This window comes from Mandrillus leucophaeus, unplaced genomic scaffold, assembly GCF_000951045.1.
Source record: "Mandrillus leucophaeus isolate KB7577 unplaced genomic scaffold, Mleu.le_1.0 Scaffold152, whole genome shotgun sequence".
Classification (NCBI taxonomy): domain Eukaryota; kingdom Metazoa; phylum Chordata; class Mammalia; order Primates; family Cercopithecidae; genus Mandrillus; species Mandrillus leucophaeus.
In genome coordinates, this window is record NW_012101499.1 from 4,173,461 (window position 1) to 4,197,000 (window position 23,540).

Genomic DNA, 23,540 nt, shown 5'->3' on the forward strand with positions numbered 1-23,540 from the left:
AAAGCATCCTCTTACTGCCAATGCGATTGCATTTCTGTAGCAGGAAGTCAGAACTACTTGATGGAATTTTGAACTCTCCTTTCAGAACCTGCAGGAGATCAAAGATAAACTGGGCTTTAAAAAATGTTTCACTGATTAGTTCTTTCCACATCCAAACACTGCGAATCTGTCCTCCCCAGTACTGCTCCATAGACCCCTCCTGCCCTTTTCCCTTCACTTCTAGCACTTCATTGACAAATGCCACCTGTCTTAATGTCCTCCTCTTTTCATCTGCTAACCCTGTCCTGCCAGGATCTCATTCTTCCCTGGCCCCTCTTTACCTGGCTTCCTGTGTACGCCCGGGTACCGCGCCTGTGCACAGTGTCTGGTGCTCAGGAATATTGCATCAAAAGGAAGAATTAAGCCCCTGAGCAGCGAGGACAAGGTCTGACAACACGTGTTAAATCGAGTAATTGTTGCTCGCTATAAATGTGACTATTCACAGTGCTGCCCAGTCACATCTTCAAGTAAGGTTGGGTTCCCAGTTCAGCACCAGAATGAAAACTGCATTAGTCACCACCCTTCAGCATCCCCAGCAGTACAGCACGCTGGGGAGAAGGGTGGGGGGTGGAGATTTATTATACAATTATGCGGTAACGCTCTGCTCTGAAGTACTGCCTAGCTGGACCACAAAAGAAGAATGAAAATGGATGTAAATGTCTGGCATCGGAACGATCACTCTGCATTTGAGAGCATAAGCTCCCCGTGCAGGGTTGACATGCGTCCTTAAGCGTCACCGCCTATGATGATGTTTGTCACGGTGAGTATTTAAGCAGGGGGTGACGCTGCACTTTGCCCAGGGGGCAGGTGGTGAAGCTACGCGCATCCGGGATCAGCAGGTCTGAGGTCATTGCTCGCGCCCTCCCTCCCGCCCGCTCCCCGACGTCGCACTGACTCCGTCCCCGGTCCTGCGCCCCGCAGCGTAGTAACCCCACGGCAGGCCACCGCGCGCAATCCAGCTGGTGGCACCCGGGCGTTGAGCAGCAAAACCCCGCCCCGAGCGGCTTGCCCCGCCCCCGGCCCGTCACTCACTCAGCCCACCCAATGGTGGCAGTGGGGGGGCGGGGCTAGGCCTGAGGGCGCCGTGCGCCGATGCTTGTGGCGTCAATGCGCCCGCCGTGTCCATGGAGAGAGGCTGAGGTGGCCGACCTCCGGCCCGAGGCACCGGGGCGCCGGGACGGCGAAGATGTCGGCTTCCTTAGTCCGGGCAACTGTCCGGGCTGTGAGCAAGAGGAAGCTGCAGCCCACCCGGGCAGCCCTCACTCTGGTGAGTGCTCGCGGTGCGTGGTGGGGCCCGTGACATTGCCCGTGTCCGCCCCGTGCAAGGGGAGGTCACTGCGGCCGGGAGCGGGGGCGCAGGGGCGCGGACACGTCAGACCTCGGGGCTGCCCTGACCTGCAGCACAGCCTCGCCGCCCCTTCCCCTTCGGCCCCTCTTTGCAAAGATAAACAAGTCCCGGGCGGGGCTGCTCCCTGGCCCCCGGAAACTACGTTTCCCGGCAGGCCGCGCGGCAACCGCGTGCGGGCCGGAGGGGAGCACGGGGGTGGGCGTCCCCGGGGTCCGATCGCTTCCGCGCTCCGGCCGGCCTGCGCTGTTCGGCCCCTCCGGTTGAGCAGAGGCTGAACGTGCCCGGTGCCGGGGGTGCCCGGTGGTGGCCCAGAGTCCTATCCTGGAGGTGCGTGGGGTGGGGAGGGACGAGGTTTTCCGAAGGACCGCTGTGTCAGGGCGACAGCGTTCGCAGAGGGCGAGCACAGCGGCAACAAAGGCCCCGGCTGCTGCCGAGGTCACGGCCGCGGCGCGCAAAGCGTTACTTACCGGTGTCCTGGGTGGTTGAGGCCTTTGAAACTCCCTCTGTGCCTCCAGCAAGCCTAGGCTCTTAGGACAAAAGATGATTTCCCGGAGTGAGTTTAAAGCGTTTTCTGGGTGAAAGGTCAAACACTCAGGGCACCCAGAGTACAACCTGAGCTCGGTGTTCCAGCCGCACCGTGCAGTTTTTTTAGTGGAAGGAAAATCCCATCACATAAAATTAGCCCCTTTAAAGGGTTCGGTGCCATTTAAGACATTCACAGTGTCGTGCAACCATCACTTCTATCTAGTTCCAACATATTTTCACCCCAAAAGAAAAACTTATGATCACGTTCCTACATACACTCCCCTCTTAGTTAAGGAGATGACTTTATGCAACCATTCGCTTAGAGACTGGAAAAAAAACCGATTTAAATTGATTCATGGATTCTGTTCCATGTAATGCCAAAAGGGCCTATTACCAGAAAATAAGTTTGTAGCAAAGTAGAAGAAAATTGTGATCAGGTGAGAGAATTTATTTTTATAATCAATTTTTTAGGCCTCTGATGTTACTCTGATTATATATGGTACTGCTAGTGTACTCATTACGTATCATTCTATATTACCTCTTTTCTGTCAGAGCAAGCAAATTTTCATACGCCATGGGATATAGAATTAAACAAGGTTTTAAGAACTAGAGGGCACAGCTCATTCTTTGTGTCTCTTTCAATCTCAGTAAGAGTTATTCAGAATTCTTCCACTGGTAATGGTAGATCCAGAAAGAGCCAGAAGGTTCAGGAACAGTTTTTGCCTTCTATTTTTTGCTTTTTGGCAACCCTATTAACTTTTTTTTTTTTTTTTTTTGGAGACAGGGTCTCACTCTGTCTCCCAGGCTGTAGTTCAGTGGTGCAGTCATGGCACACTACAGCCTCAACCTCCTGGGCCCAAGCGATCCTCCCACCTCAGGCTCCCAAATCTCTGGGACCATCGCTGTGCACCATCATGCATGCACCTAGGGTCTCCCTGGGTTGCCCAGGCTGGTCTTGAACTCCTGGGCTCAAGCAGTCCACCAGCTTAGCCTCCCAGTGTGCAGGGATTACAGGTGTGAGCCACCATGCCTGGCCCTGATGTCTTTCTTCATCACCATTTGACATGTTACCTTTTCCTTCAGAATTTCTTTTTTTTGTTTGTTTGTTTTTTGTTTTTTTGGGACGGTGTCTCGCTGGGTCCCCAGGCTGGTGTCCCGTGGTGTGATCACGGCTCACTGCATCCTCTGCCTCCTGAGTTCAACTCTCTGCCTCAGCCTCCCGAGTAGCTGGGATTACAGACACCCGCCACCATGCCTCACTGCATCCTCTGCCTCCTGAGTTCAACTCTCTGCCTCAGCCTCCCGAGTAGCTGGGATTACAGACACCCGCCACCATGCCTCACTGCATCCTCTGCCTCCTGAGTTCAACTCTCTGCCTCAGCCTCCCGAGTAGCTGGGATTACAGACACCCGCCACCATGCCTGGCTAATTTATTTATTTATTTATTTATTTATTTATTTATTTTGTATTTTTAGTAGAGACGGGGTTTCACCATCTTGACCAGGCTGGTCTTGGACTCCTGACCTCATGATCCACCCACCTCAACCTCCCAAAGTGCTGGGATCACAGGCATGAGCCACTGCACCCGGCTCTTCCTTCAGGATTTCTGAGTCAGTCCCTTCCTCTCCATTTCTAGTCATTTAGAAAGATCTGCTGTGTTTCAGGACAAATGAGTTAGTTATACAGTTCCCAGCGTACAGGGACACAGTCGCAGGCCAAGCCTTTGCCACCTCTTTGGTCTCTCTCTACACTTGCTCCCCTCTGCTTCAGTACATGTTATCATAGCAGTTCTCAGTTCACAGGGTTGCCTTGTTGCCTGACTCAGCTGTTCTGGTTAACTTGCAGGAGTCTACTGTCTGAACTCTGTTGTCCTACTTACAGTATGGCTGACTTTAGAAGCTCTTTTCTCTGCGGTCTTAGAAGCTGTACCAGAGAGAAGGCACATCAGTGCTGTTATCCGCACAGTCTGTGTTGGTGGGCTTGCAGTCATTGTAGTTCCAGCATTCGTGCCCTAGTCAGGACACTATGGCATGTATTGCTTTTTGTGCATAGTTTAACATCAGCATGTATCATCAAGTGCAAAAATATTGATGCAGTCAAAGGCCTAATGAGTGGAGACAGATAAGAGCAAACAAAAGTATATGTAATTTAGTAAAACTGATAGGAAGAGATAAATGTTACTTGGGTCTAATAAGTGGAGACAGATAAGAACAAACAAAAGTATACCTAATTCAGTAAAACTGATCAGAAGGGATACATGTTACCTGGATATATAAATTTTGATATTAGTAATTTGACATGTTGCAGCATTTGAAAAGTGCTGTATCTGTGGAGTCTACCAGATGTCAGCAAAAGGCTAGGAAAAGTAATTGATAATATAACACAGTTCAATGCTGTCAGTATCAGATTATCTACATCTTCCCTATTTCCCTACATATCTAGAAATTGACAAGTGGAATTGAACTTGCAGGAGCCAGATGTGATTAAAGAATTGAAGAGTAAATGCTGCCCTGCTTGCAGACAGATTTATTTCCATCCTTGTACAAGTCAGAGCAACCCTAATTTGTAGGATTGGGGTGGGTCACAGCTGTGCATTAAAACGCAACCAAGTTCTGTGAGAAGAATGATGATGCTGTGAGAGAATGATGATGCACAGCCATGATCATTCTTGATGTATTCATTGTGTACAGAAGGTGCCTTAGGGCTTCACTTTCTATTGGAGTCCAGTTGAGAAGCTAGGAAATGCTTAATGCTCAGTAAGGAAGTATGTGTTAGTTCACTGAACTAGAACCAGGAGTCCTTTCGAACAGTGACCAAGCACTAAGATTTCTGTCCGAAGGCAATTTAGGAAATACTACACAAGAAGCACTGGAAGTAGCCTAGCAGTCTAACAGTGAAAGAATGGTTAAGTACATGAGAATAGATCCTGTTGAAGGATATAGTCCCTGTAAATTATGATTTTTTTAAGTTTTAAGAGTTGTAACTCTTCGTTCTTTGACTTATGCTGTGCAAATTATTTAATCTTTAATACCTAAATCACAATGGCAGGAATAAAAAGATGATACATTTAAACCATTAAACACTTAGAAGGTGTTCAGTAAATGGTGAATATATTTTTATTACCATGTATCAAATGAAAAAAAATTGTTAAATTGTTTAAATGGAGGCTGCAAAATTATGTATACATGCCATGATTACAAACCTTTTTCTTTTTAGAGACAGGATCTTCCTCTGTCACCCAGGCTCATATGCAGTGGCATGATCATGGCTCACTGCAGCCTCAAACTCCTGGGCTCAAGCAATCCTTTACCTCAGCCTCCCAAGTAACTGGGACTACAGGCATATGTCACCATGCCTACTAATTTTTTTTTTTAATTAAAATTTTATTTTTTTAATTTATTGTAGAGACAGGGTCTTGCTCTCTTGCCCAGGCTGGTCTCAAACTCCTGGCCTGAAGCCATCCTCCCACCTTGGTCTCCCAAAGTGCTGGCATTACAGGCATGAGCCACCACACCTGGCCCACAAATATATATATATATGTGTGTGTGTGTGTGTGTGTGTGTATATTTATATATATAAAATATTTGTATATTATATGTGTTTTGGGTGTGTGTATACACACATACACAAATAACAAAAGACAAAAACAACACTCTAATGCCAGGCATGGCTGTTAAGCAATGAGTTTGATAAAATACACTATACTTGTTCACAGGCTCTCTTTATTTATCATCTTTTGTTCCCCCAGAAAATTGATATATTGACATTAAAATGCCACGTTTGTAATGAAATTAAAATAAGTTGGTGTTGGCACGTGTTTAGTACACACAATCACAGAGTTAACTTTGAGTTTTAATTTACTTTTGTTTTCTTAAACAGCAAAAAATGAAATTTGCCTGGGGAGTTACTTAAAGAAATACAGGATTGAAAATGAAAAGTTTCTCCTACAAGGATTAGAAAGTGTATTGCTATGAAGTAGTGATAAAACATTCATCTACAGTGCCTTTTCCCATAATTTTAACAGCAGAAACATCTTGGAAATACTTATGTTTTTTAATTAGGCCAAAATATCTTACCTCAAAGATAACGTCCCACTGTAAAAGTCATATTCCTGTGATTTGCATTCAGGAAGCTCTTAAATTTTAAAACATGGGCCAAGTCTCAGGTAAGCTATAGTCATTAATAGTACATACATTTCTTGAGAATTACATGTTTCTTGGTAGTTCTGGGAAGTGCACTGGTACTGGCATTCTGCGAGGCCCTGCAGCATGCCGTGTAGTTGAAGATTTTATGCTGTTTCTCTCATGAATTTTCCCTAAGCACAAAGTTGCCAGGGTATGTAGACTTAAAGCAGGGTAGGATTCTTAGCCTCTCCCTGATACTGAAACACAAAAAGTACTTTTTATAGCTTGATTTTTTTTTAAGTCCCAACTGTTCCCTGTTTAACCACTCTCACTTGTTCTGAAAATCAGATCCCTCACTTTGAAAGTCCTAAGAACCTTTTCCTTTGGTTGAGTACTCACCTGGGTTATCCATCATTAGTAACACCCTCCTGGTGAAGTACGTTTGGTTTTGACCTGACACAGGAAAATTAAGACACATGTTTAGTTCCTGTAACAACAGCTTCCCAGGCACACAGGTTCCTGTTGAATGTTACTTTTCCCTTAAAGAGCCCTTCAATATAAGATGTAAACATCAGCAACTTTGTGATAAGTAGACCAATCCACATGAATTGCTTTCATTTACTGTATTTAAGTGTTTCCTGCTAAAAGTTGAGAAAATAAGAAAATAGATGACTTTGTAAAACCAAATTAGATAATTTAGAAAACCACTTGGAGATGAAAAAAAAATTATATATTTGGGGCTGGTAAACGGAGTAGTGTGACACACGTTTGTTTTGTTTGGATCATGCAATGGTGTGCCCGTCTGTGCCTTTGATCTACTCACATTAAATCAAGACTGCGTTTAAGATTTTAGTTCCAGCAGGTATTTTCCATGGCTATGCTTTTTGTTTTTTGTTTTTTGTTTTTTGTTTTTTGGAGACAGAGTCTCACTCTGTTTCCCAGGCTGGAGTGCAGCAGCATGATCTCGGCTTATTGCAACCTCCGCCTCCCGGGTTCAAGCGATTCTCGTGCCTCAGCCTCCTGAGTAGCTGGGATTACAGGCACGTGCCACCATCCTCAGCTAATTTTTGTATTTTTAATAGGGATGGGATTTCACCATGTTGGTCAGGCTGGTCTCAAACTCCTGACCTCAAGTGATCCTTCCACCTCGGCCTCCCAAAGTGTTGGGAATATAGGCATGAGCCACCACACCCAGCCAAGCTATGCCTTTTTAAAAGAAACTTACAGAAAGCTATTTTTATTTGACAGTAAATGATTAATTTCTTCAGCATGCACATAGGAAAATATGATCGTGAAAATTTACAAGTGGTTGATAAGAAAGCTAGCTTTTATTGACAATCATTTAGAACAGGGGTCCCCAGTCCCTGTGGTACAGACTGGTACTGGTCCATGGCCTGTTAGGAACAGGGCCTCACAGCAGGAGGTGAGAGCAGCAGGCAAGCTAAGCATTACCACCTAAGCAAGCTCCACCTCCCGTCACATCATCAGCAGCGTTAGAGTCTCATAGGAGCGCAAACCCTAGTGTGAACTGCAGGTGTGAGAAGCTAGTTTGTGTGCTCCTTATGAGAACAATGCCTGATGATCTGTCACTGTCTCCCATCACCCTTAGATGGGACCATCTAGTTGCAGAAAAACAAGCTCAGGGCCCCCACTGATTGTACGTTTTGATGAGTTGTATAATTATTTCATTATATATTACAATGTAATAATAGAAATAAAGTGCACAATAAATGTAGTGCCCTTGAATCATCCAGAAGCTATTCTGCTTATCCGTGGGAAAATTGTCTTCCTCGAAACCAGTCCTTGATGCCAAAAACATTTGGGACCACTGATTTAGAAGGGTAATGAGCACTTTTAAAAATAGTAACTATTTCTGTAACTATTTAAAGTTGCTATTCTGTGACTCAAAAAACAAAAACAACACCATAGTCCTGCTCTTCCCGTTTTCTCCTTCCGCCCCCTGTGTGCTACTCCTGCGTTGTAGGACTGCTTGCCTCCTTTTCTGATAGAACCATGGGAAAAGGCCTTTAGAGGCCGCCTACTGGCAGTGGTTTGTTTGTTTGTTTACAGTGACATGCAATAAGAAATGTATATACACAGATACTATGTATTAATAACTGAATTAAAAGTTTTACTAAACAGTATTCACTTTTTTTAAGTGCAGTACATTGTTTTCTGTTTTAAATTTTTAAAACATGTTGGTCTTCACATTCTAAATTGCTTTTATGCCCTTGTAAACTGGGTCTATACTGTGTTTAAACATGCTTATCTAGCTGAACGCCCACCCCGACAGGGCAGGAGAGTACACTCTAGGGCCATCCATTGGGCTGGGTCCTCCAGGTGTCAGTCCTGGCCTCAGTTTACTACCAAGTCTTAGGTCGTAATATCCAGACTTTGAGACTTCAGAAGCAGTCTCAAAAACTTTACTATACAGTAAAATGTCAGTACAAAGAACTGAAGGGCCTGCAGAGCACTGCCAGCTAGAGGAGCTGATAAAGTAGGAAGGACGCACGTAATCTCTTCATTATGATGTACTCTCATCATCATAATAATACTTGGCTTTTCTGTACCTGACTGTCCTGAATGCTTTTCATGAGTTTAAATATTTAATCCTCGCAAGAATCCTGAGGAGGAGGAACTATTATCCCTGTTTCATCAGTAAGGGACTAGAAGTCAGAGAAGCCACATAGGGTGACTACCCTGGAGGCACAGCTAGGAAGTGGGCCAGGAATGTTGGAGAACAGTCTCCTTCCCAAGGAAGTGGAGTTGGTAATGCCGACCTATTTCACACAAACTCTGATGTCTTTCTCATTTTGAGGCCCACTGAGCTGTGTTAAACAGCATTTCTCCTGGGAAACAGCTCCTCCTTGTTCTTATTTCTGTCATTGACTAGCTTAGTTTTCTTCATCTAGATCTCCTGAGATGTTGGTTTAATCCACGTTGGAAAAAATCTGTGTGAGCATTTGGTGGGACTGGTGCAAGAAGCACACCCTGGGTTATTTTATGCTGGTAACACTGTTTCCTCAAGCTATGCATTTTGTTGGATTAGAAATGGATTGTGAGTAAGAAAAAAAAAGTGTAGGATGAATAATCAACAGGAAAAACACCTGAGGTTGGCCTTCCCAGTGAGATACTTGATTCCTTCATTGGCTCTTTGTCGTAGGCAACATGCTGGTTGCTGAGCATAGAGTTGATGCACAAAATAGATGCTGCCCAGAAAAATAGCATTTGTGATGTGAGTGAATAGCACCTTAGAGAGAAGGACAGGGAACCAACCTGACCTAAGGAACAAGATTAAAAGGATGTTGCTAGCAGATACTTTTTAAAATAAAGAGGGTATTTTGAATTCAGTATAGTTTATGTGTTTCTATATAAAGTCCATAAGGTAACCTGGGAAGAATGGAACATAAATTTGTCACATGAATTTGCTAAAGACAGACTTACGAAGACTGATAAATATGAGGCTTTGAAGAACAAGTTTTGTAGCTAAAAACATCGTTTTCTTTTTTCAGACACCTTCAGCAGTAAACAAGATAAAACAACTTCTTAAAGATAAGCCTGAGCATGTAAGTAAAACCAGTTAATTATTCAGTAAAAACCTGAAGCTGTATTTCAAAATAAATTTATCCTGTGATATACAGTATTATTTCATTTAGGGGTTTTTATTTAAAAGGTAAAATATACTCAGGATTTCGTAAAAATTCAAATAATACAAAAGGGCATTTAACTAAAAGGAAGTCATTCTTTCTTCCAAGAAGCAACCTCTTTGGTGTCCTTCCAGGAGTAATGTATACATTTGAAGTGGCTAGACCTGATTTTCTCAGCCTCCACAGTTGACACTTTAGGGCAGATTGTAGAATGTTTGACAGCATCTCTGGCCTCTGTCCACTAGATACCAGTAGTAACCCTTCTTTGCCACAACAAAGAATCCACATATGTGGAACCCACTGATACGGAAAGGTGACTGTATAGAGTAAAAGTGTTGTGAAGGGTAATGAGCACTTTTTTTTCCTGATTCTACAAAGCTTTGGTTGTCCCAACCAAAAATGTCTCCCTGAGGGCCACCACTGGCCTAGACTGGGCTTGTTATTCTTGTGTGTGTCTCTTCCTACCATAAATGTTTTCATTGCACTTTGCTTTTTACCCTGAATAATGTGGCTTGAAGATATTTCCATATCATCATGTAATGATCTGCCTCCCTTTCTTGGCTGCATGTAGAGTATGTTCCATTGAACAAGTTCGATTTCTTTAACCAGTCCCCATGTTAAAGGGTCGTTTTCATTCAGTGCTGCCACAAACACCGTTCAGCAACTATTTAGTGGCTGCAGTGTGCCAGGCTCATTGTTCTAGACCTGTAGGCACGGCTTAGTTCACCTACATAGGATCCATTCCTATATATAGAATTGTTGAGTTAGGAGTGTGTGTATCATCTTAATTGTACGTTGTTGCTGATGAAATGCTGTAAATCATTTCAAGTAATGGACTATCAATATTTAATAATTACACTGTGGAGTGATCTGGTTTCTGTTGTTAACCTACGTTACAATGTAATGGAAGTTCTCAAACCTGCCTTTTAAAAGTATTAAATTTCAGAGAATATCAGTGTTCTGATTCAATTTGGATAGACCAATGACTAGAGTACAAATTGGCCTAATGAAACAAGAATTTAGCTTTGTAAAATCAGGAACTGCTGGTGAAATAGTACTTACAATACTTTTACTATATACAGTCATCTCTCCGTATCTGTGGGTTCCGCATACATGGATTCAGTCAACCACAGGTCAAAAATATTTGGGAAAAAAATAGAAGGTTGCATCTGTGTTAAACATGTACAGACTTTTATTCTCCAAACAATACAGTATAACAACTATTTATGTAGCATTACATTATTACAGGTATTCAAGTCATCCAGAAGTTATTTAAAGGACATGGGAAGATGTGTATAAGTTATATACAAATACTGTGCCATTTGCATAAGGAACTTGAGTGTCTGCAGATTTTTGTATACTCAGGTAGTCCTGGAACCAGTTTCCCACACATACTGAGGGATGACTGTATTTAAATGAAAAGGCAGATCAGCCCTAAGACCGAGAACTCAGGTAGATATTGTTCGAAAATTGCGTTAATGTAAACATCGATATTTTTAAAGTGCTGTTTGGTCACTTTTTTAAACTTCTTTTGTCTGTATTGACTGCAGTCTTTTGCTTTCTGGTATTTGAGACTGCACACAGGTCTGCACTCGAATTCAGATCCCATGTAGAGATAGGATTGCCAGGTGATAGACTGTGAACCCTGGTGAATCCTAACCACAAGGAAACATTTCAGAGTATACCTCACAGAACAAGGTAGGGCAAAAACATTTTAGATAAAGTCCCAGGCTGGACAGGGTGCTCCTGCCTTGTAATCCCAATGCTCTGAGAGGCCGAGGTGGAAGCGTTGTTTGAGTCCAGGAGTTCGAGACGAGCCTGGGCTACATAGTGAGACCCTGTGCTACAAAAAGTAAAAGAAAGTCCATTTTGGTGTGGGGAGGCTACTGTCACTTTATTAGTATAATTGTTTAATCTGTACTACTTTAAAACTAAGTTTATACTTTCACTTCTTTTTCAGGTAGGTGTAAAAGTTGGCGTCCGAACCAGGGGCTGTAACGGCCTTTCTTATACTCTAGAATATACAAAGACAAAAGGAGATTCTGATGAAGAAGTTATTCAAGACGGTGAGTTTTTAACCAACATTTTTTGGGCACGTTGTTTTGCCTAAAATTGTTAGCCTTGCACAGCACAAAGTAAAAAATAAGGATAGTAGTAGGAATTATGTAAATAATGCTCACTGTGTGTGTAGGCGTTGTTTGATGGAATTTCATATATTAACTGATGTATACACAACACTGAATGAGGGTGGTACCATATTATCCCTGTTTTTCTGATGAAGAAACTGAGGCACAGAGGAGTTAAATAGTTTAAGGTCATAGGAAGTGGCCTAGTAAAGTTCTTTCCAGAGACTGTGCTCTTAGTAACTAATTGGTAAATTATTCTATAAGCTTGTTTTAACTATGAAAGATCATTGTTATGTCCAAAAGGGAACCAACCTTAAACCTCGCAGTGAGCCAAGAGTTTTTGTGTAAGCAGGAGTTTTATATCTGTGTCAAATAAGTACAAGTTGGGCATTCCAACCCAAACATCTGAAATCTGAAACACTTCCAGATTCAGAACTTTGAAAGTGGGTGCCAGCATGACACTCAGAGGAACTGCTCATGGGAGCTTTTTGGATTTGGGATACTCAGGCAGTAAGTGTAATGCAGATACAGTCACACATCACTTGACGTTGGAGATACATTCGGAAAAATGTGACATGAGACAAATACCCTGGGGTGTACTTACACAAACCCAGATGGCAGAGCCTACCACATGCCTCGGCTAGATGATACAAACTATTGCTCCTAGGCTTCAAACCTGTACTGCATGTGACTGTGCTGAATACTGTGCACAGTTCTAACACAGTGGTAAGTATTTGTGTAAACATACCTAAACAAAGAAAAAATGTAGTGAAATTTCACTGTAAAAGATCAAATGTGGTCAGGTGTGTGAACACAAGCCTATTGTCCCAGCTACTCAGGAGATTGAGGCAAGAGGATTCCTTGAGCACAGGAGTTCAAGATTGTTGTGTACTGGCCGGGCGTGGTGGCTCACCCCTGTAATCCCAGCACTTTGGGAGGCCAAGGTGGATGGATCACGAGGTCAGGAGTTCACGACCAGCCTGGCCAAAATGGTGAAACCCCATCTCTACTGAAAATACAAAAAATTAGCCAGGTGTGGTGGCACACCCCTCTAGTCCCAGCTACTGGGAGGCTGAGGCAGAAGAATCACTTGAACCCCGGGAGGCGGAGGTTGCAGTGAGCCGAGACCATGCCATTGCACTCCAGCCTGGGTGACAAAGCAAGACTCCGTCTCAAAAAAAAAAAAAAAAAAAAAGATTGTAGTGCACTTTGTCCATACCTGTGAATAGCCACTGCCCTTCATCCTGGGCAACATAGCAAGACCTCCGTCTCTTAAAAAGAAAAAGAAATGAAGAAGGAGAAGAAGATAAAACACGGTACACCTGTATGTGGCACTTACCATGCATGGAGCTTGCAGGACTGGAAGTTGTCCTCGTGAGTCAGTGAGTGAGTAGGGGAGTGGTGAGTGAATGTGAAAGCCTAGGACATTACTTTGTAGTACTATAGACCTTATAAACCTTGTACATTTAGTCTTCAGTAATAAATTAACCTTAGTTTACTGAAACTTTTTTACTTCGTAAGCTTTGCGATTTTTTTTATTTTAACTTTTTGACTCTTTTGTAATAACATTAACTTGAAACATACATTGTACAAATGTACAAAAATTTTTTATGTCCTTATTCTATAAGCTTTTCCCTATTTTTAATTTTTTTTCTTTTTTTTTTTTTTAACTTTATAAACGTTTTAATTAAAAACTAAGACAAAACATGCGTATTAGCTTAGGCCTCCACAGGGTCAGGGTGATCAGTATCCCTGTCTTCCACCTCGTCCTCTCGTCCCTTTGCCATCAGGAGCAGTAACACTCATGGAATCGTCATCTTCTCTGATAACGATGCCTTCTTCTGGATACCTCCTGAAGAACCTTCCTTAGGCTGTTTCACAGTTAACTTTCTTTTTCTAAGTAGAAGTACACTCTAACAATTAAAAAGTATAGTATAGTAAATACATAAAGCAGTAACATAACCATTTATCATCATTATCAAGTATGATGCAGTGTACATAATTGAACATGCTTAGACTTTTAGACGACTGGTAGTGCAGGTTTGTTTACACCAGCATCACCACAAACACCTCAGTAATGGGTTGTCTTGTGATATTATGGTGGTTACAGCATTGCTAGCCTATAGGAATTTTCAGCTCCATTAGAATCCTTTTTTTTTTTTTGAGACAGCGTCTCGCTCTCTCGCCCAGGCTGGGGTGCAGTGGTGTGATCTCGGCTTGCTGCAACCTCCGCCTCCTGGGTTCAAGCAATCCTCCCACCTCAGCCCCCCAAGTAGCTGGGATTGTGGCGCCCACCACCATGCCTGGTTCATTTTTGTATTTTTAGTGGAGCTGTATTATCAACTCATGTTTTTGAGGAATCCTGTATTTCCAATTTTTATTAAAAACTATTTAATTATAATTACATTTAATTATAATTAAAATTATTTAATTATATTTGCCACTGCCCCATTCTTCCACCCTCTAATCTGTTAAAACCTATCTAAAATAAATAATTTATCTTATCATTGGAAGTATGCACTTAGCTTGCAGTTCTTACCTCCATGGGAGAATGAGGCCTAGATTCCTAAGTGTGCTTTCTTATTAAACTAAAGTTACTAAGCAATAAAGACCTTTTAAAAATACATTATTTTGAAAATTATAACACTTTATAAACCTTAAGATTCTCATCTTAAAGAAGAGGTGACTTAATTACATATTGTTTATATTTAGCTAATGGCTCAATTTCTTATAAGGAAGAAAGTTTTTTGTTTTGTTTTGGTTTTTTATTTGTTTTTTGAGACAGAGTCTTGCTCTCTTACCCAGGCTGGAGTGCAGTGGCACAATCATGGCTCACTGTAGCTTCTGTCTCCCTGGCTCAAGCAATCCTCCCACCTCAGCCTCCCGAGTAGCTGGGACTACAGGCACCCACCACCGTGCCCAGCTAATTTTTGTATTTTTAGTGGAGACAGGGTTTTGCCATGTTTCCCAGACTAGAAAGCTTTCTTAAACTGATTGTATTTGTTGGCTGGGCACTGTGACTCACACCTGTAATCCCAGCACTTTGGGAGGCTGAGGTGGGAGGATCACTTGAGCCCAGGAATGCAAGACCAACTTGGACCACATGGTGAAACCCTGACTCTAAAAAAATACAAAAATTAGCTGGTCCTGGTGGTGTGTGCCTGTAATCCTGTGGGAGGATCACTTGAGCCTGGGAGGCGGAGCTTGTGGTGAGCCATGATCATACTACTGCACTCCAGCCAGGGTGACAGAGCGAGACTCTGTGTCAAAAAAAAAGATTGTATTTACAAAGATGCTGATCTCTACTTGTGTAATTACTAGGGAATAGTACCCGTTTTCCATCCCATAACCAAAAAAGACTATTGTTGTACTGATTGATCTTACTAAAATAGCCCCATTGTATCGCAGTCCTTTGTATATCTTTAAGCTTAAATCCGTGTATCTAGTGTATAGATGTTATTACAGAATTTTCATAAATTTTTTTTCATTTCATAAAACTCACCAAGAATATACATTTTCTTCACGTTGCAAACTGGAAAAATGAGTGAAGTATAGTGAAAGGTAAATTCTCATTTTGCGTAAAATTGTCATGGGATACTTACATAAAATTCTCCCTTAATGTGATTGTTTGTGACATAAATTCGTGTGTGGGAAAGAACGGGCAGACAGGAAACTGAATGCTTAATTCCTTAAGGAAATAATTTAAAATGTTCAAAGCTTCCTGTTTGACTTTGGTTGATAGTCACTATTTAAAGTTCACTTGTGCTTTGAATCAGCGAGTTCCATAAGGCTCCTGGCTTGATATGACACATGCTTTCTTTTCCCCAAGGAGTCAGAGTATTCATCGAAAAGAAAGCACAGCTAACACTTTTAGGAACAGAAATGGACTATGTTGAAGACAAATTATCCAGTGAGTTTGTGTTCAATAACCCAAACATCAAAGGGACTTGTGGCTGTGGAGAAAGCTTTAATATTTGAAATCTCAGGACTCTTCTGGCCGTAGGTTCCAGGAAAGCTCGTGGAAGCCTTGTTGCTCACTGCAGAAATCGTGTGACTGTCACATGCTGGAAAATAAAGTGATACATCTTGAAAATGAAGCCAGTGTGTTGGATTCCAGAAGAAATGATATTTGTATTCTCTATAGGGGACAGAAAGTGAGAAGCCATCACTCTGTTTGGATCATTTAGGTCTCTTGCATCCTTTGTTTTAGAACCAGTTTCATTAAAGTTGCCTTCCTGGGCACCTGTTTATCCATTTCCTGAACTGTGTGCACTCCTTAGATTGCTATTGAATGGCTTGAACATCCCTCAACATTTCTCCCAACCAGATCGGCAACTCCAAAAATCCGAGACAGGACATCCTGACTGCTGGTAGTAACATGGTAGTGCATTGTTTTTTCCACCCAAACTTAACATAGCCTTTTTATACACTTTTATGAAAAATTTCATTGTCAGATGCCTCATTGCGTACCCTTTAATAGTACCAGGCAAAGATTTTCTTCAACTGTAGTACAGATTAGTTCTGAGTGATGGTATCAAAAGGTGAGAAAGACGCCATCCATTTGTTTTTTAATCCAGTTATTTTGCCACCCTATATGTCTGTTCAGAGAGGGGATCTCAAGCTGACTTTGATTCTTTTAGTTAAGGAGACTCTTAAAGCCATCTAGCCCACCTCCCTCAATTCCCTGTGTGAGGAAGCAAAACCCCAGAGAAGCCAAAGGGCTCCTGTCCACTCCGATTCCACAGGCCGGGGGAGAGTAGGGACTCTAACCCCCCTCCCCTTCCTCGTAGGTGACACATGCTTTGTCCTCTGAGGCAGTCAGTGAAGGCAAATGGTCTGACTTCTTTATGTGGTCAACATTTTGATAGAATTTCTTTATAATTTGATAGAGATTATATTATTTTTATTTTATTTTGAGTGAGAAGAATTTTAAAACCTTTTTATGTGAATTACCATCTTGTTTCTTTCACCTTTGAAACAGTGGGTTGTAGCAGAGACATTGTAGCAACCCAGAGTTATGCTTTTGGAATGTGGTCCTCACTGTGCAGGAGAACATGGGGATCCTTTGTTAACATTCCCAGTGTGCATACACTTTCTGGTTCCTCCGTCCAGTTGCTAAAGTTCTTAGTATTTTAGCCTAACGTTTTTATCACCTACTTTTCTTGAAAAGTGTTCCTTTTGTCACTTAGTTACTGATTTTCCTGGGTTTGACATACTAAGTATTCTATGAGATGATATATATGCTTTTTTTGAAAGCTGATTCTCATGAATTCAAGTAGCTGAGTTCCTTTGTTTCTTTTATTCACTAAAGTAGCTGGCACAAAACACAGAAACCTAGAGCAGTAGTTTTATGTAAATGCTCATGAGTTTGTATCGATAATATAATTGTTGATCCACTTATGATTCGTGCAATACTGTATGTATGTAGACATTGAGTTGTCAATTAAAGAAAATGTGGCCTCTTTGTGATCATAAAATTGCCTTGTTGAGGGGAGAGGGTTTGGGACAGCAGCTGCTAAAGCCAATAAAAAAAATGACTGTCTTTTTTGCCGAGGCTGCCTGTCACCAGGCGTCTTCTCTACCTGACACTGTTTCTTCGAGAGTCCGAGCTGCCGATTCTCCACACAGCCCTGGAGAGACCATCTCAGGTGGCTCTCGTCTCCCTGGCTTTGCTGGCCAGGCTTTCCTCCTTGTCCTCCCCCTGTGAGGTCATCCGCCCCACCAGGCAGCTTCCTCATGTCCTCATCACTACCTGGAGCGCTTTTCCCTCTGGCGTCTGAGCTTTTGATAGGAACCTCCTCCAAGAAGGTTCTCAAGTGTTCACTCAGGCACAGTAGTGAGCGCTGACTCTCTATTGGCCCTGAGGTTTCGCAGGTCATTAGAGACAGTCCCAACCTCAGAGAGCTTTAAGTCGGCAAATGAAACACCAACGGAGAGCGTCGATCGCCATGGTAAGTGTTGTGAGCAGCTGGCGGTGATTGCTTGCTCACTGCATGCCTGGAAGTGTTCTAATACACATCGTCATCTCAGCGATCTGAGAACGCAGGTCTGACTACTGTCTTTCTCGTAGATAAACCAAAACCCAGCTTAAATAAAATAGCGAAGGTAACACTAAGTGGCCGAGTCAGAATGGCGCCCCGTGCCTGTGACTCCAGATGCTGTGCTCCTAGCTGTTAGGCCATACTGCATGTCCTGATGGAACTAACAGAGTGCACTTCTAAAAACGTATCCTACAGGTTATGGCCCCTGCACCTAGTTGAGAGATTTCAGGAAGAGGAAAGACAGTGAATGGTACTAAAGAGGGTTGAAAAAACACAGAGGGCATGTTCTCACTCATAGGTGGGAACTGAACAATGAGAACACTTGGACACAGGGAAGGGAACATCACACACCAGGTGCTGTCATGGGGAGGGGGGCGGGGGAAGGATAGCATTAGGAGAAATACCTAATGTAAATGACGAATTAATGGGTGCAGCACACCAACACGGCACATGTATACATATGTAACAAACCTGCACGTTGTGCACATGTACCCTAGAACTTAAAAAAATTAAAAACACAGGGAAGCTAAGCACTCAGGATACTGAGGCCCGGAGAGGAGCATGAAGGCTGAAGGGTGAGGTAGACGCCTGGGGCATTTGAGCTTTCTGCAAGTTCTGTAGGCCTTGGGGCCATTGAAAGTGTTTAGGGGCACTCATTAGAAAATTGCATTTAGAAGTGTCACCGTGGCCTGGACTAAGCTGGCTGATGAGGACAGGAGGAAGCTACTGCAAAGCCCGCTATAATAGGACCTGAGCAGGGACCCATGTGAGGAAGGCTTAGGAGGCAGAAAGGATGGTACTCTCTGTGCGTAGCCCAGCCTCATCAGCCAGTGTTTTGTGACTCATTTCTATTTGTACAGGCAGTACTTGTACTGTTCCTTGGTTTTGGTTCTTGTCTCTTGTACAACATTGAAAGATTCTCGGAGACAGGAATACAATTGCTTCTTTAATGTTCATTTAGCGTTGGGCAGGTCAGAATTATTTTTGCAAAATGGCTCCATCCTACGGCCATGTCATACCATGTCATGCAAGCCTGAGCCCTCACCAGGAAGATTCTGTCTGTTGCACCACATTCGTCCACACTCTGCTCACAAACACTGGTCGTTGTGTTAGGCCATTTGGCAGTGCCCCTGGGTGATCGGTAGGCTAGCAGATCTGTCGCATAGCAGCAGATCTCAGGCTTTTCATGATCAGTTATAAGCCCACTCTTCCACATCAGGATGCTAAATTGAATGGATCAGGCCATCAGGACAGAGGCCTGCTGTGCTCCATTGTTGCAGGGCGCCTCCCAGCCCTCTGCCAACGGACCCACCAGAATGATGTTATTTCTCAAACAGGAAAGGGTTGGGAACAATCCCTACAAGATCAGATGTCCCTAAGATTTCTGGTATTTCCTAGGTTTCACTCAGCAGGAAATACCGGGAAAAAAAAAAGGCCTTTCTTGTCACGTTCTGATACCTGAGAAATCAGGAAATGGAAAAGCCTGTGTTAAGCTGAGCTGTAAGCAACATCAGTGTCTCATTTCAGCCTTAGAGCAGACGTGACGTGGGCCAGAGGCAGCATCAACCCAGAATAAACCCAAATACAGCTCACCTGAGGTCAGTGCAGGCTGGGAGGCTGGCCTGGAAAGGTGTAGGTTTGGGGTGAGATAGGCCTGGATTTGAATCGTGGTTCCTGTCATTTTGTAGCCATGTAACCTTCTGTAGAACAATCTCAGAATTGAGGGGGATGTGATGAGCTAACTACACATAAATGGCATCCTGCTAAGAGTAGACGTTTCTTACGTTGTAGTTCTCATCCCTTTTAGCCATTTTCTTGTGCCAAAAGGGATAGTATGCTAATGGGCTATCAATCAAAGCAAGAGCTTAGGGAAAGACTTGCAACACAATTAGGGAGTTACTGTCCCATATTCAAATCTGGGGAAAATTTGCTGTATTTCCCTCAAATGACCACAGTAACTTCTTTGAAAAGAACCATAAATTAATTGCAAATACAACCATACAGAGAAATTTCATTCTCTTAGTGGCTGATTAACTGTAGACAAACCTGCCTTAATCGAGGAGCTGTTTTGAAAAGCTCATTCCCTAGTGGGAACTCAGTCTCCTGGACCCGGGTGGGTCTCATCAGACAAGAGAGGTAGGAGAGAGGGAGGTGCACGCTAGCCTCAGCCTCTATTGAAATACAAAGCCATGTGGTCACTGTGGGCGCAATTCCTCCCTCGCTGTTGTGCAGTGTTCAGGGAAGGCTTCATTTCATGCCAACCTTTAGTGGGGCAAGGGCTCTGTACCAGTGGTACTGAGCTTAAAACTAGCCTACTTTGACGGCCTTGGTGGGTTACTGCTTTCACTTCCACTAGCTAGTGATTCCCAAACTTTTCATTATGAAGTGCCCATTTACTGGGCCCGGTGTGTTAACTCACACCTGTAATCCCAGCACTTTGGGAGGCAAAAGTGGGCAGATGTCCTGAGCCCAGGAGTTCAAGACCAGCCTGGCAACGTGGCAAAACCCCATCTCTACAAAAAATACAAAAATTAGCCGGCCGTGGTGGTACATGCCTGTAGTCCCAGCTACTCGGGAGGCCGGGGTGGGAGGATCCCTTGAGCCCAGGAGGTTGCAGTGAGCCAATATTGTGCTACTGCACTCCAGCCTGGATGACAGAGCGACACCCTGTCTCAAAAAAATAGAATAAAAAGCAAAGTACTCGTTTATTGTTCTCCATGGAGTCTATGTCTTGAAGCAGTCCTCAAACTTTAAGGTGCAAGTCAGTCACCTGGGGGTCTTGTTAAAAAGCAGATTCTTGGCCGGGAGCAGTAGGTAGCTCACGCTTGTAATGCAGCACTTTGGGAGGCTGAGGCGGGTGGATCGCTTGAGGTCAGGAGTTCGAGACCAGCTTGGCCAACATGGCAAAACCCCTTTTCTACGAAAAATACACAAAAATTAGCCAGGCATGATGGTGGGCGCCTGTAGTCCCAGCTACTCAGGAAGCTGAGGCAGGAGAATCACTTGAACCCGGGAGGTGGGGAGGTTGCAATGAGCCGAGATGGCGCCACTGCACTCCAGCCTGGGTGACAGAGCAAAACTCTGTCTCAAGGAAAAAAAAAAAAAAAAAGGCAGATTCTATAACAAAGGTCCGGGGCAGAGCCTGAGATTCTGCATCGGTAGCGAACGCCCAAGTGAAGCCAGCGCCGTTGCTCTGCAGACCACCTTTGAATGGCAGGCTTTTGAAATATTTTCTCATTGGAAGAATCTTCTGTATTTCTTAAATTCTGCTTAAAATTATTAACTTTCTTGTACATCCATGTTCACAACAGCATTATTCACAATAGCCAAAAGGTAGGAACAACCCAGGTGTCCACTGACTGGCGACAGGGGCTGAGAAATTAATTTCATGGACACAGATTCAGTTGGAAAAGACGAAAAAGCTCTGGAGATGGAAGGCAGTGCCCGTGGTACAACAATGTGAATGTACTGAATGTCACAGAACTGTGTACCTAAAACGGGTTAACATGGTAAGTTTCATGTTATGGATATGTCGCCACAGTGTTCACGAGTTGTTAACTCAATTAGACTAAATACCCAGTAGACTGCATTCTGGGGAAATGGCTGTTTCAGGAAAATTTTCAGTGATTGCCACAAGGACGTCCCAGGGGTGGGGACAGAGTCTGGAGCACAGCTGCATGGCCCAGGGAGAGAATTTGCAGGGCCAAGCAGCCCCTAGTCCACTTCTCCCCATAGCTGGCCAGGTGCAAAGAGCATAGCTTTACCTCCTATTATCTCCCTCAATTTCTTATTTGCACTTTGCCCATGTCTATAGAAGGAAAAACTTGACTGATTAGAAATTATATTCACGGTACCTGTAGTCCCAGCTACTCGGGAGGCTGAGGCAGGAGAATGGCGTGAACCCGGGAGGCGGAGCTTGCAGTGAGCCGAGCTCGTGCCACTGCACTCCAGCCTGGGCGACAGAGCGAGACTCAGTCTCAAAAAAAAGAAAAAGAAAGAAAAGAAATGATACTCACGCCAGTCTGGGCAACAGGGGGAAACCCCATCTCTACAGAAAAATACATAAATTAGCCAGGCGTGGTGGCGTGCGCCTGGGGTCCCAGCCACAGACTGAGGCAGAAAAAAAAAAGAAATTGCATTCACAATTCAGCTACTCAGCTACTCAATGTTCACTCTTTAAAAATGCCTTTCCATCGTCGTCCACCATCTTCCCACCTATTATTCTCCCATCCCCCACCAAGCAGCAAGCTAATTCCCCATCGCTTAGTGTCATATAGCTGTTTATGTGACCTTGAGGATGTCCACATGTCACAATGGACAGTCACTTACTCAACACTAAGCAATGACGCATGCTAGGAGTGGGGCTGGGCCTTGGGGCTGCCGGATGAATGAGACTCAGCCTCTGCCCTGGGAGTGCAGAGACTCAAGACAGATATGACCAGGTGAAGAGACAACTGTAAGACAAGTGGTAAGTGCAGAGTGGTAAGTGCAGCTACAGCCATAGCCACAGGGCACTGTGAGACCACAGAGCAGCGAAAGCTAAGCCAGCCTAGGCTTGGCAAGGAGGCATGGAGTGAGGTGGGCAGTGGTCAGGGTGGGAAGACCAGAGCTGAGAGGTGAGAGGGGGTTTGGGTTTATCTTTACCAATAAGGATGAGGAGCCTGTTTCGTCTTCCTCCAGGCAGGTCACAGAAGCTGGAACCCAGTTGATCGTGCCGAGCCTGCAGACACCCTCATCCCTTCCAGCCTTCAACACTGACAGCCCTGCCCTCTCTCCCCAGCCTCTGTGCCTTCATCCTCCCCATGTTCCCATGGATGCTTGGTCCTGACTTTGCACCCCTCCCTCACACCCAGTGTCCTTTCTCTTTCCTCTGCCACTTGGGACGCTGAGTGGGAGGATCACCCGAGCCCAGGAGGTTGAGGCTGCAGTGACCTGTGTTCACGCCACTGCACTCCAGCTGGGGTGATAGAGTGAGAAAAACGACGACAACAACAACACTGTTCTGTATGATACTATAAAAGTGGATATATGTAATTGCACATTGTGACATCTCATAGAATGCCCAACACCAAGAATGGACCCTAATGTAAACTGTGAAGTATGTGCTTTAGTTAATAAGCATGCTTTGATATTGGCTCATCAAGTATAACAAATGTACCACACAAACATACGTAGTAAAAAAAGGGGGGAAGCTGTGTGTATGATGCAGGCAAGGCAGGGTGTAGGAACACTGTACTTTCTAACCAATTGTAAAATTGCTCTAAAAATTAAGTATATTAATTTTTTTAAAAAGCCTTTTGTTAAATTAGCAATATAATAGTTGCTTACCCAAGAAAATTCAGGTTTTCAAATATTGCATTTTAGATCAATTATTTCCAGATGTGAGGGTAATCTGGCTGCAACATCTGTCACCCCACTGATGGCCAGGGTTAATTTGTCTGATCTGGCTGGCGAGCTGAGTGCCCCCTTCCTCCCTCATCACTCCACATGTCCCTCCAGACGCTGCGGACGACCAGTAGAGGAGGGCCGTTCTTTGGCCAAGGGTATATGAGTAGATGCACTGCCCTGCTAGAACCTCCAAACAAGCTCTCTAAAAGTAATTATTTCAAAGGAGGGATTGAGAGTTTCATCCTCTATGACAGAGTTAATTTTTCCTTTTTTTTTTTTTTTTTTTTTAAGACGGAGTCTTG

At 43.7% G+C, this 23,540-nt stretch overlaps 2 protein-coding genes across 5 annotated transcripts in view; both read left to right on the forward strand.

Annotated features, from left to right (window-relative positions):
• Nucleotides 1-940: 940 nt before the first annotated feature.
• On the forward strand, nt 941-17,286 carry ISCA1 (iron-sulfur cluster assembly 1). Of its 3 annotated transcripts, none has more exons than XR_001005524.1 (5): nt 941-1,306; nt 9,549-9,602; nt 11,644-11,749; nt 15,639-15,848; nt 16,160-16,257. XR_001005524.1 is itself a non-coding variant. In XM_011975216.1 (5 exons), exons 1-5 carry the CDS (start codon nt 1,226-1,228, stop codon nt 15,887-15,889), a joined length of 399 nt encoding a protein of 132 aa, XP_011830606.1. In that variant the 5' UTR covers nt 941-1,225; the 3' UTR covers nt 15,890-17,286. The 3 variants fall into 3 exon arrangements, 2 of the variants coding, with proteins under 2 accessions (XP_011830606.1, XP_011830607.1); XM_011975216.1 differs by having other exon boundaries at nt 15,639-15,719; nt 15,813-17,286; XM_011975217.1 differs by having other exon boundaries at nt 15,639-17,286.
• A 4,924-nt stretch (nt 17,287-22,210) lies between these two features.
• LOC105535960 (chromosome unknown open reading frame, human C9orf153) overlaps nt 22,211-23,540 on the forward strand; it is a 36,409-nt gene continuing 35,079 nt past the window's right edge. For both annotated transcript variants that reach the window (XM_011975221.1, XM_011975218.1), the window contains exon 1: nt 22,211-22,318. The gene's annotated coding sequence lies outside the window, so the exon portion shown is untranslated. The remainder of the gene's footprint in view (nt 22,319-23,540) is intronic.

What these genes read in the sequence shown, in the direction of transcription:
- ISCA1 (XM_011975216.1), top strand. Translation starts at nt 1,226, where the DNA reads ATGTCGGCTTCCTTAGTCCGGGCAACTGTCCGGGCTGTGAGCAAGAGG. An exon ending in TTAAAGATAAGCCTGAGCAT is followed by an intron (nt 9,603 to 11,643) that starts GTAAGTAAAACC and finishes CTTCTTTTTCAG; the next exon opens with GTAGGTGTAAAAGTTGGCGT. An exon ending in TGTTGAAGACAAATTATCCA is followed by an intron (nt 15,720 to 15,812) that starts GTGAGTTTGTGT and finishes TTCTGGCCGTAG; the next exon opens with GTTCCAGGAAAGCTCGTGGA.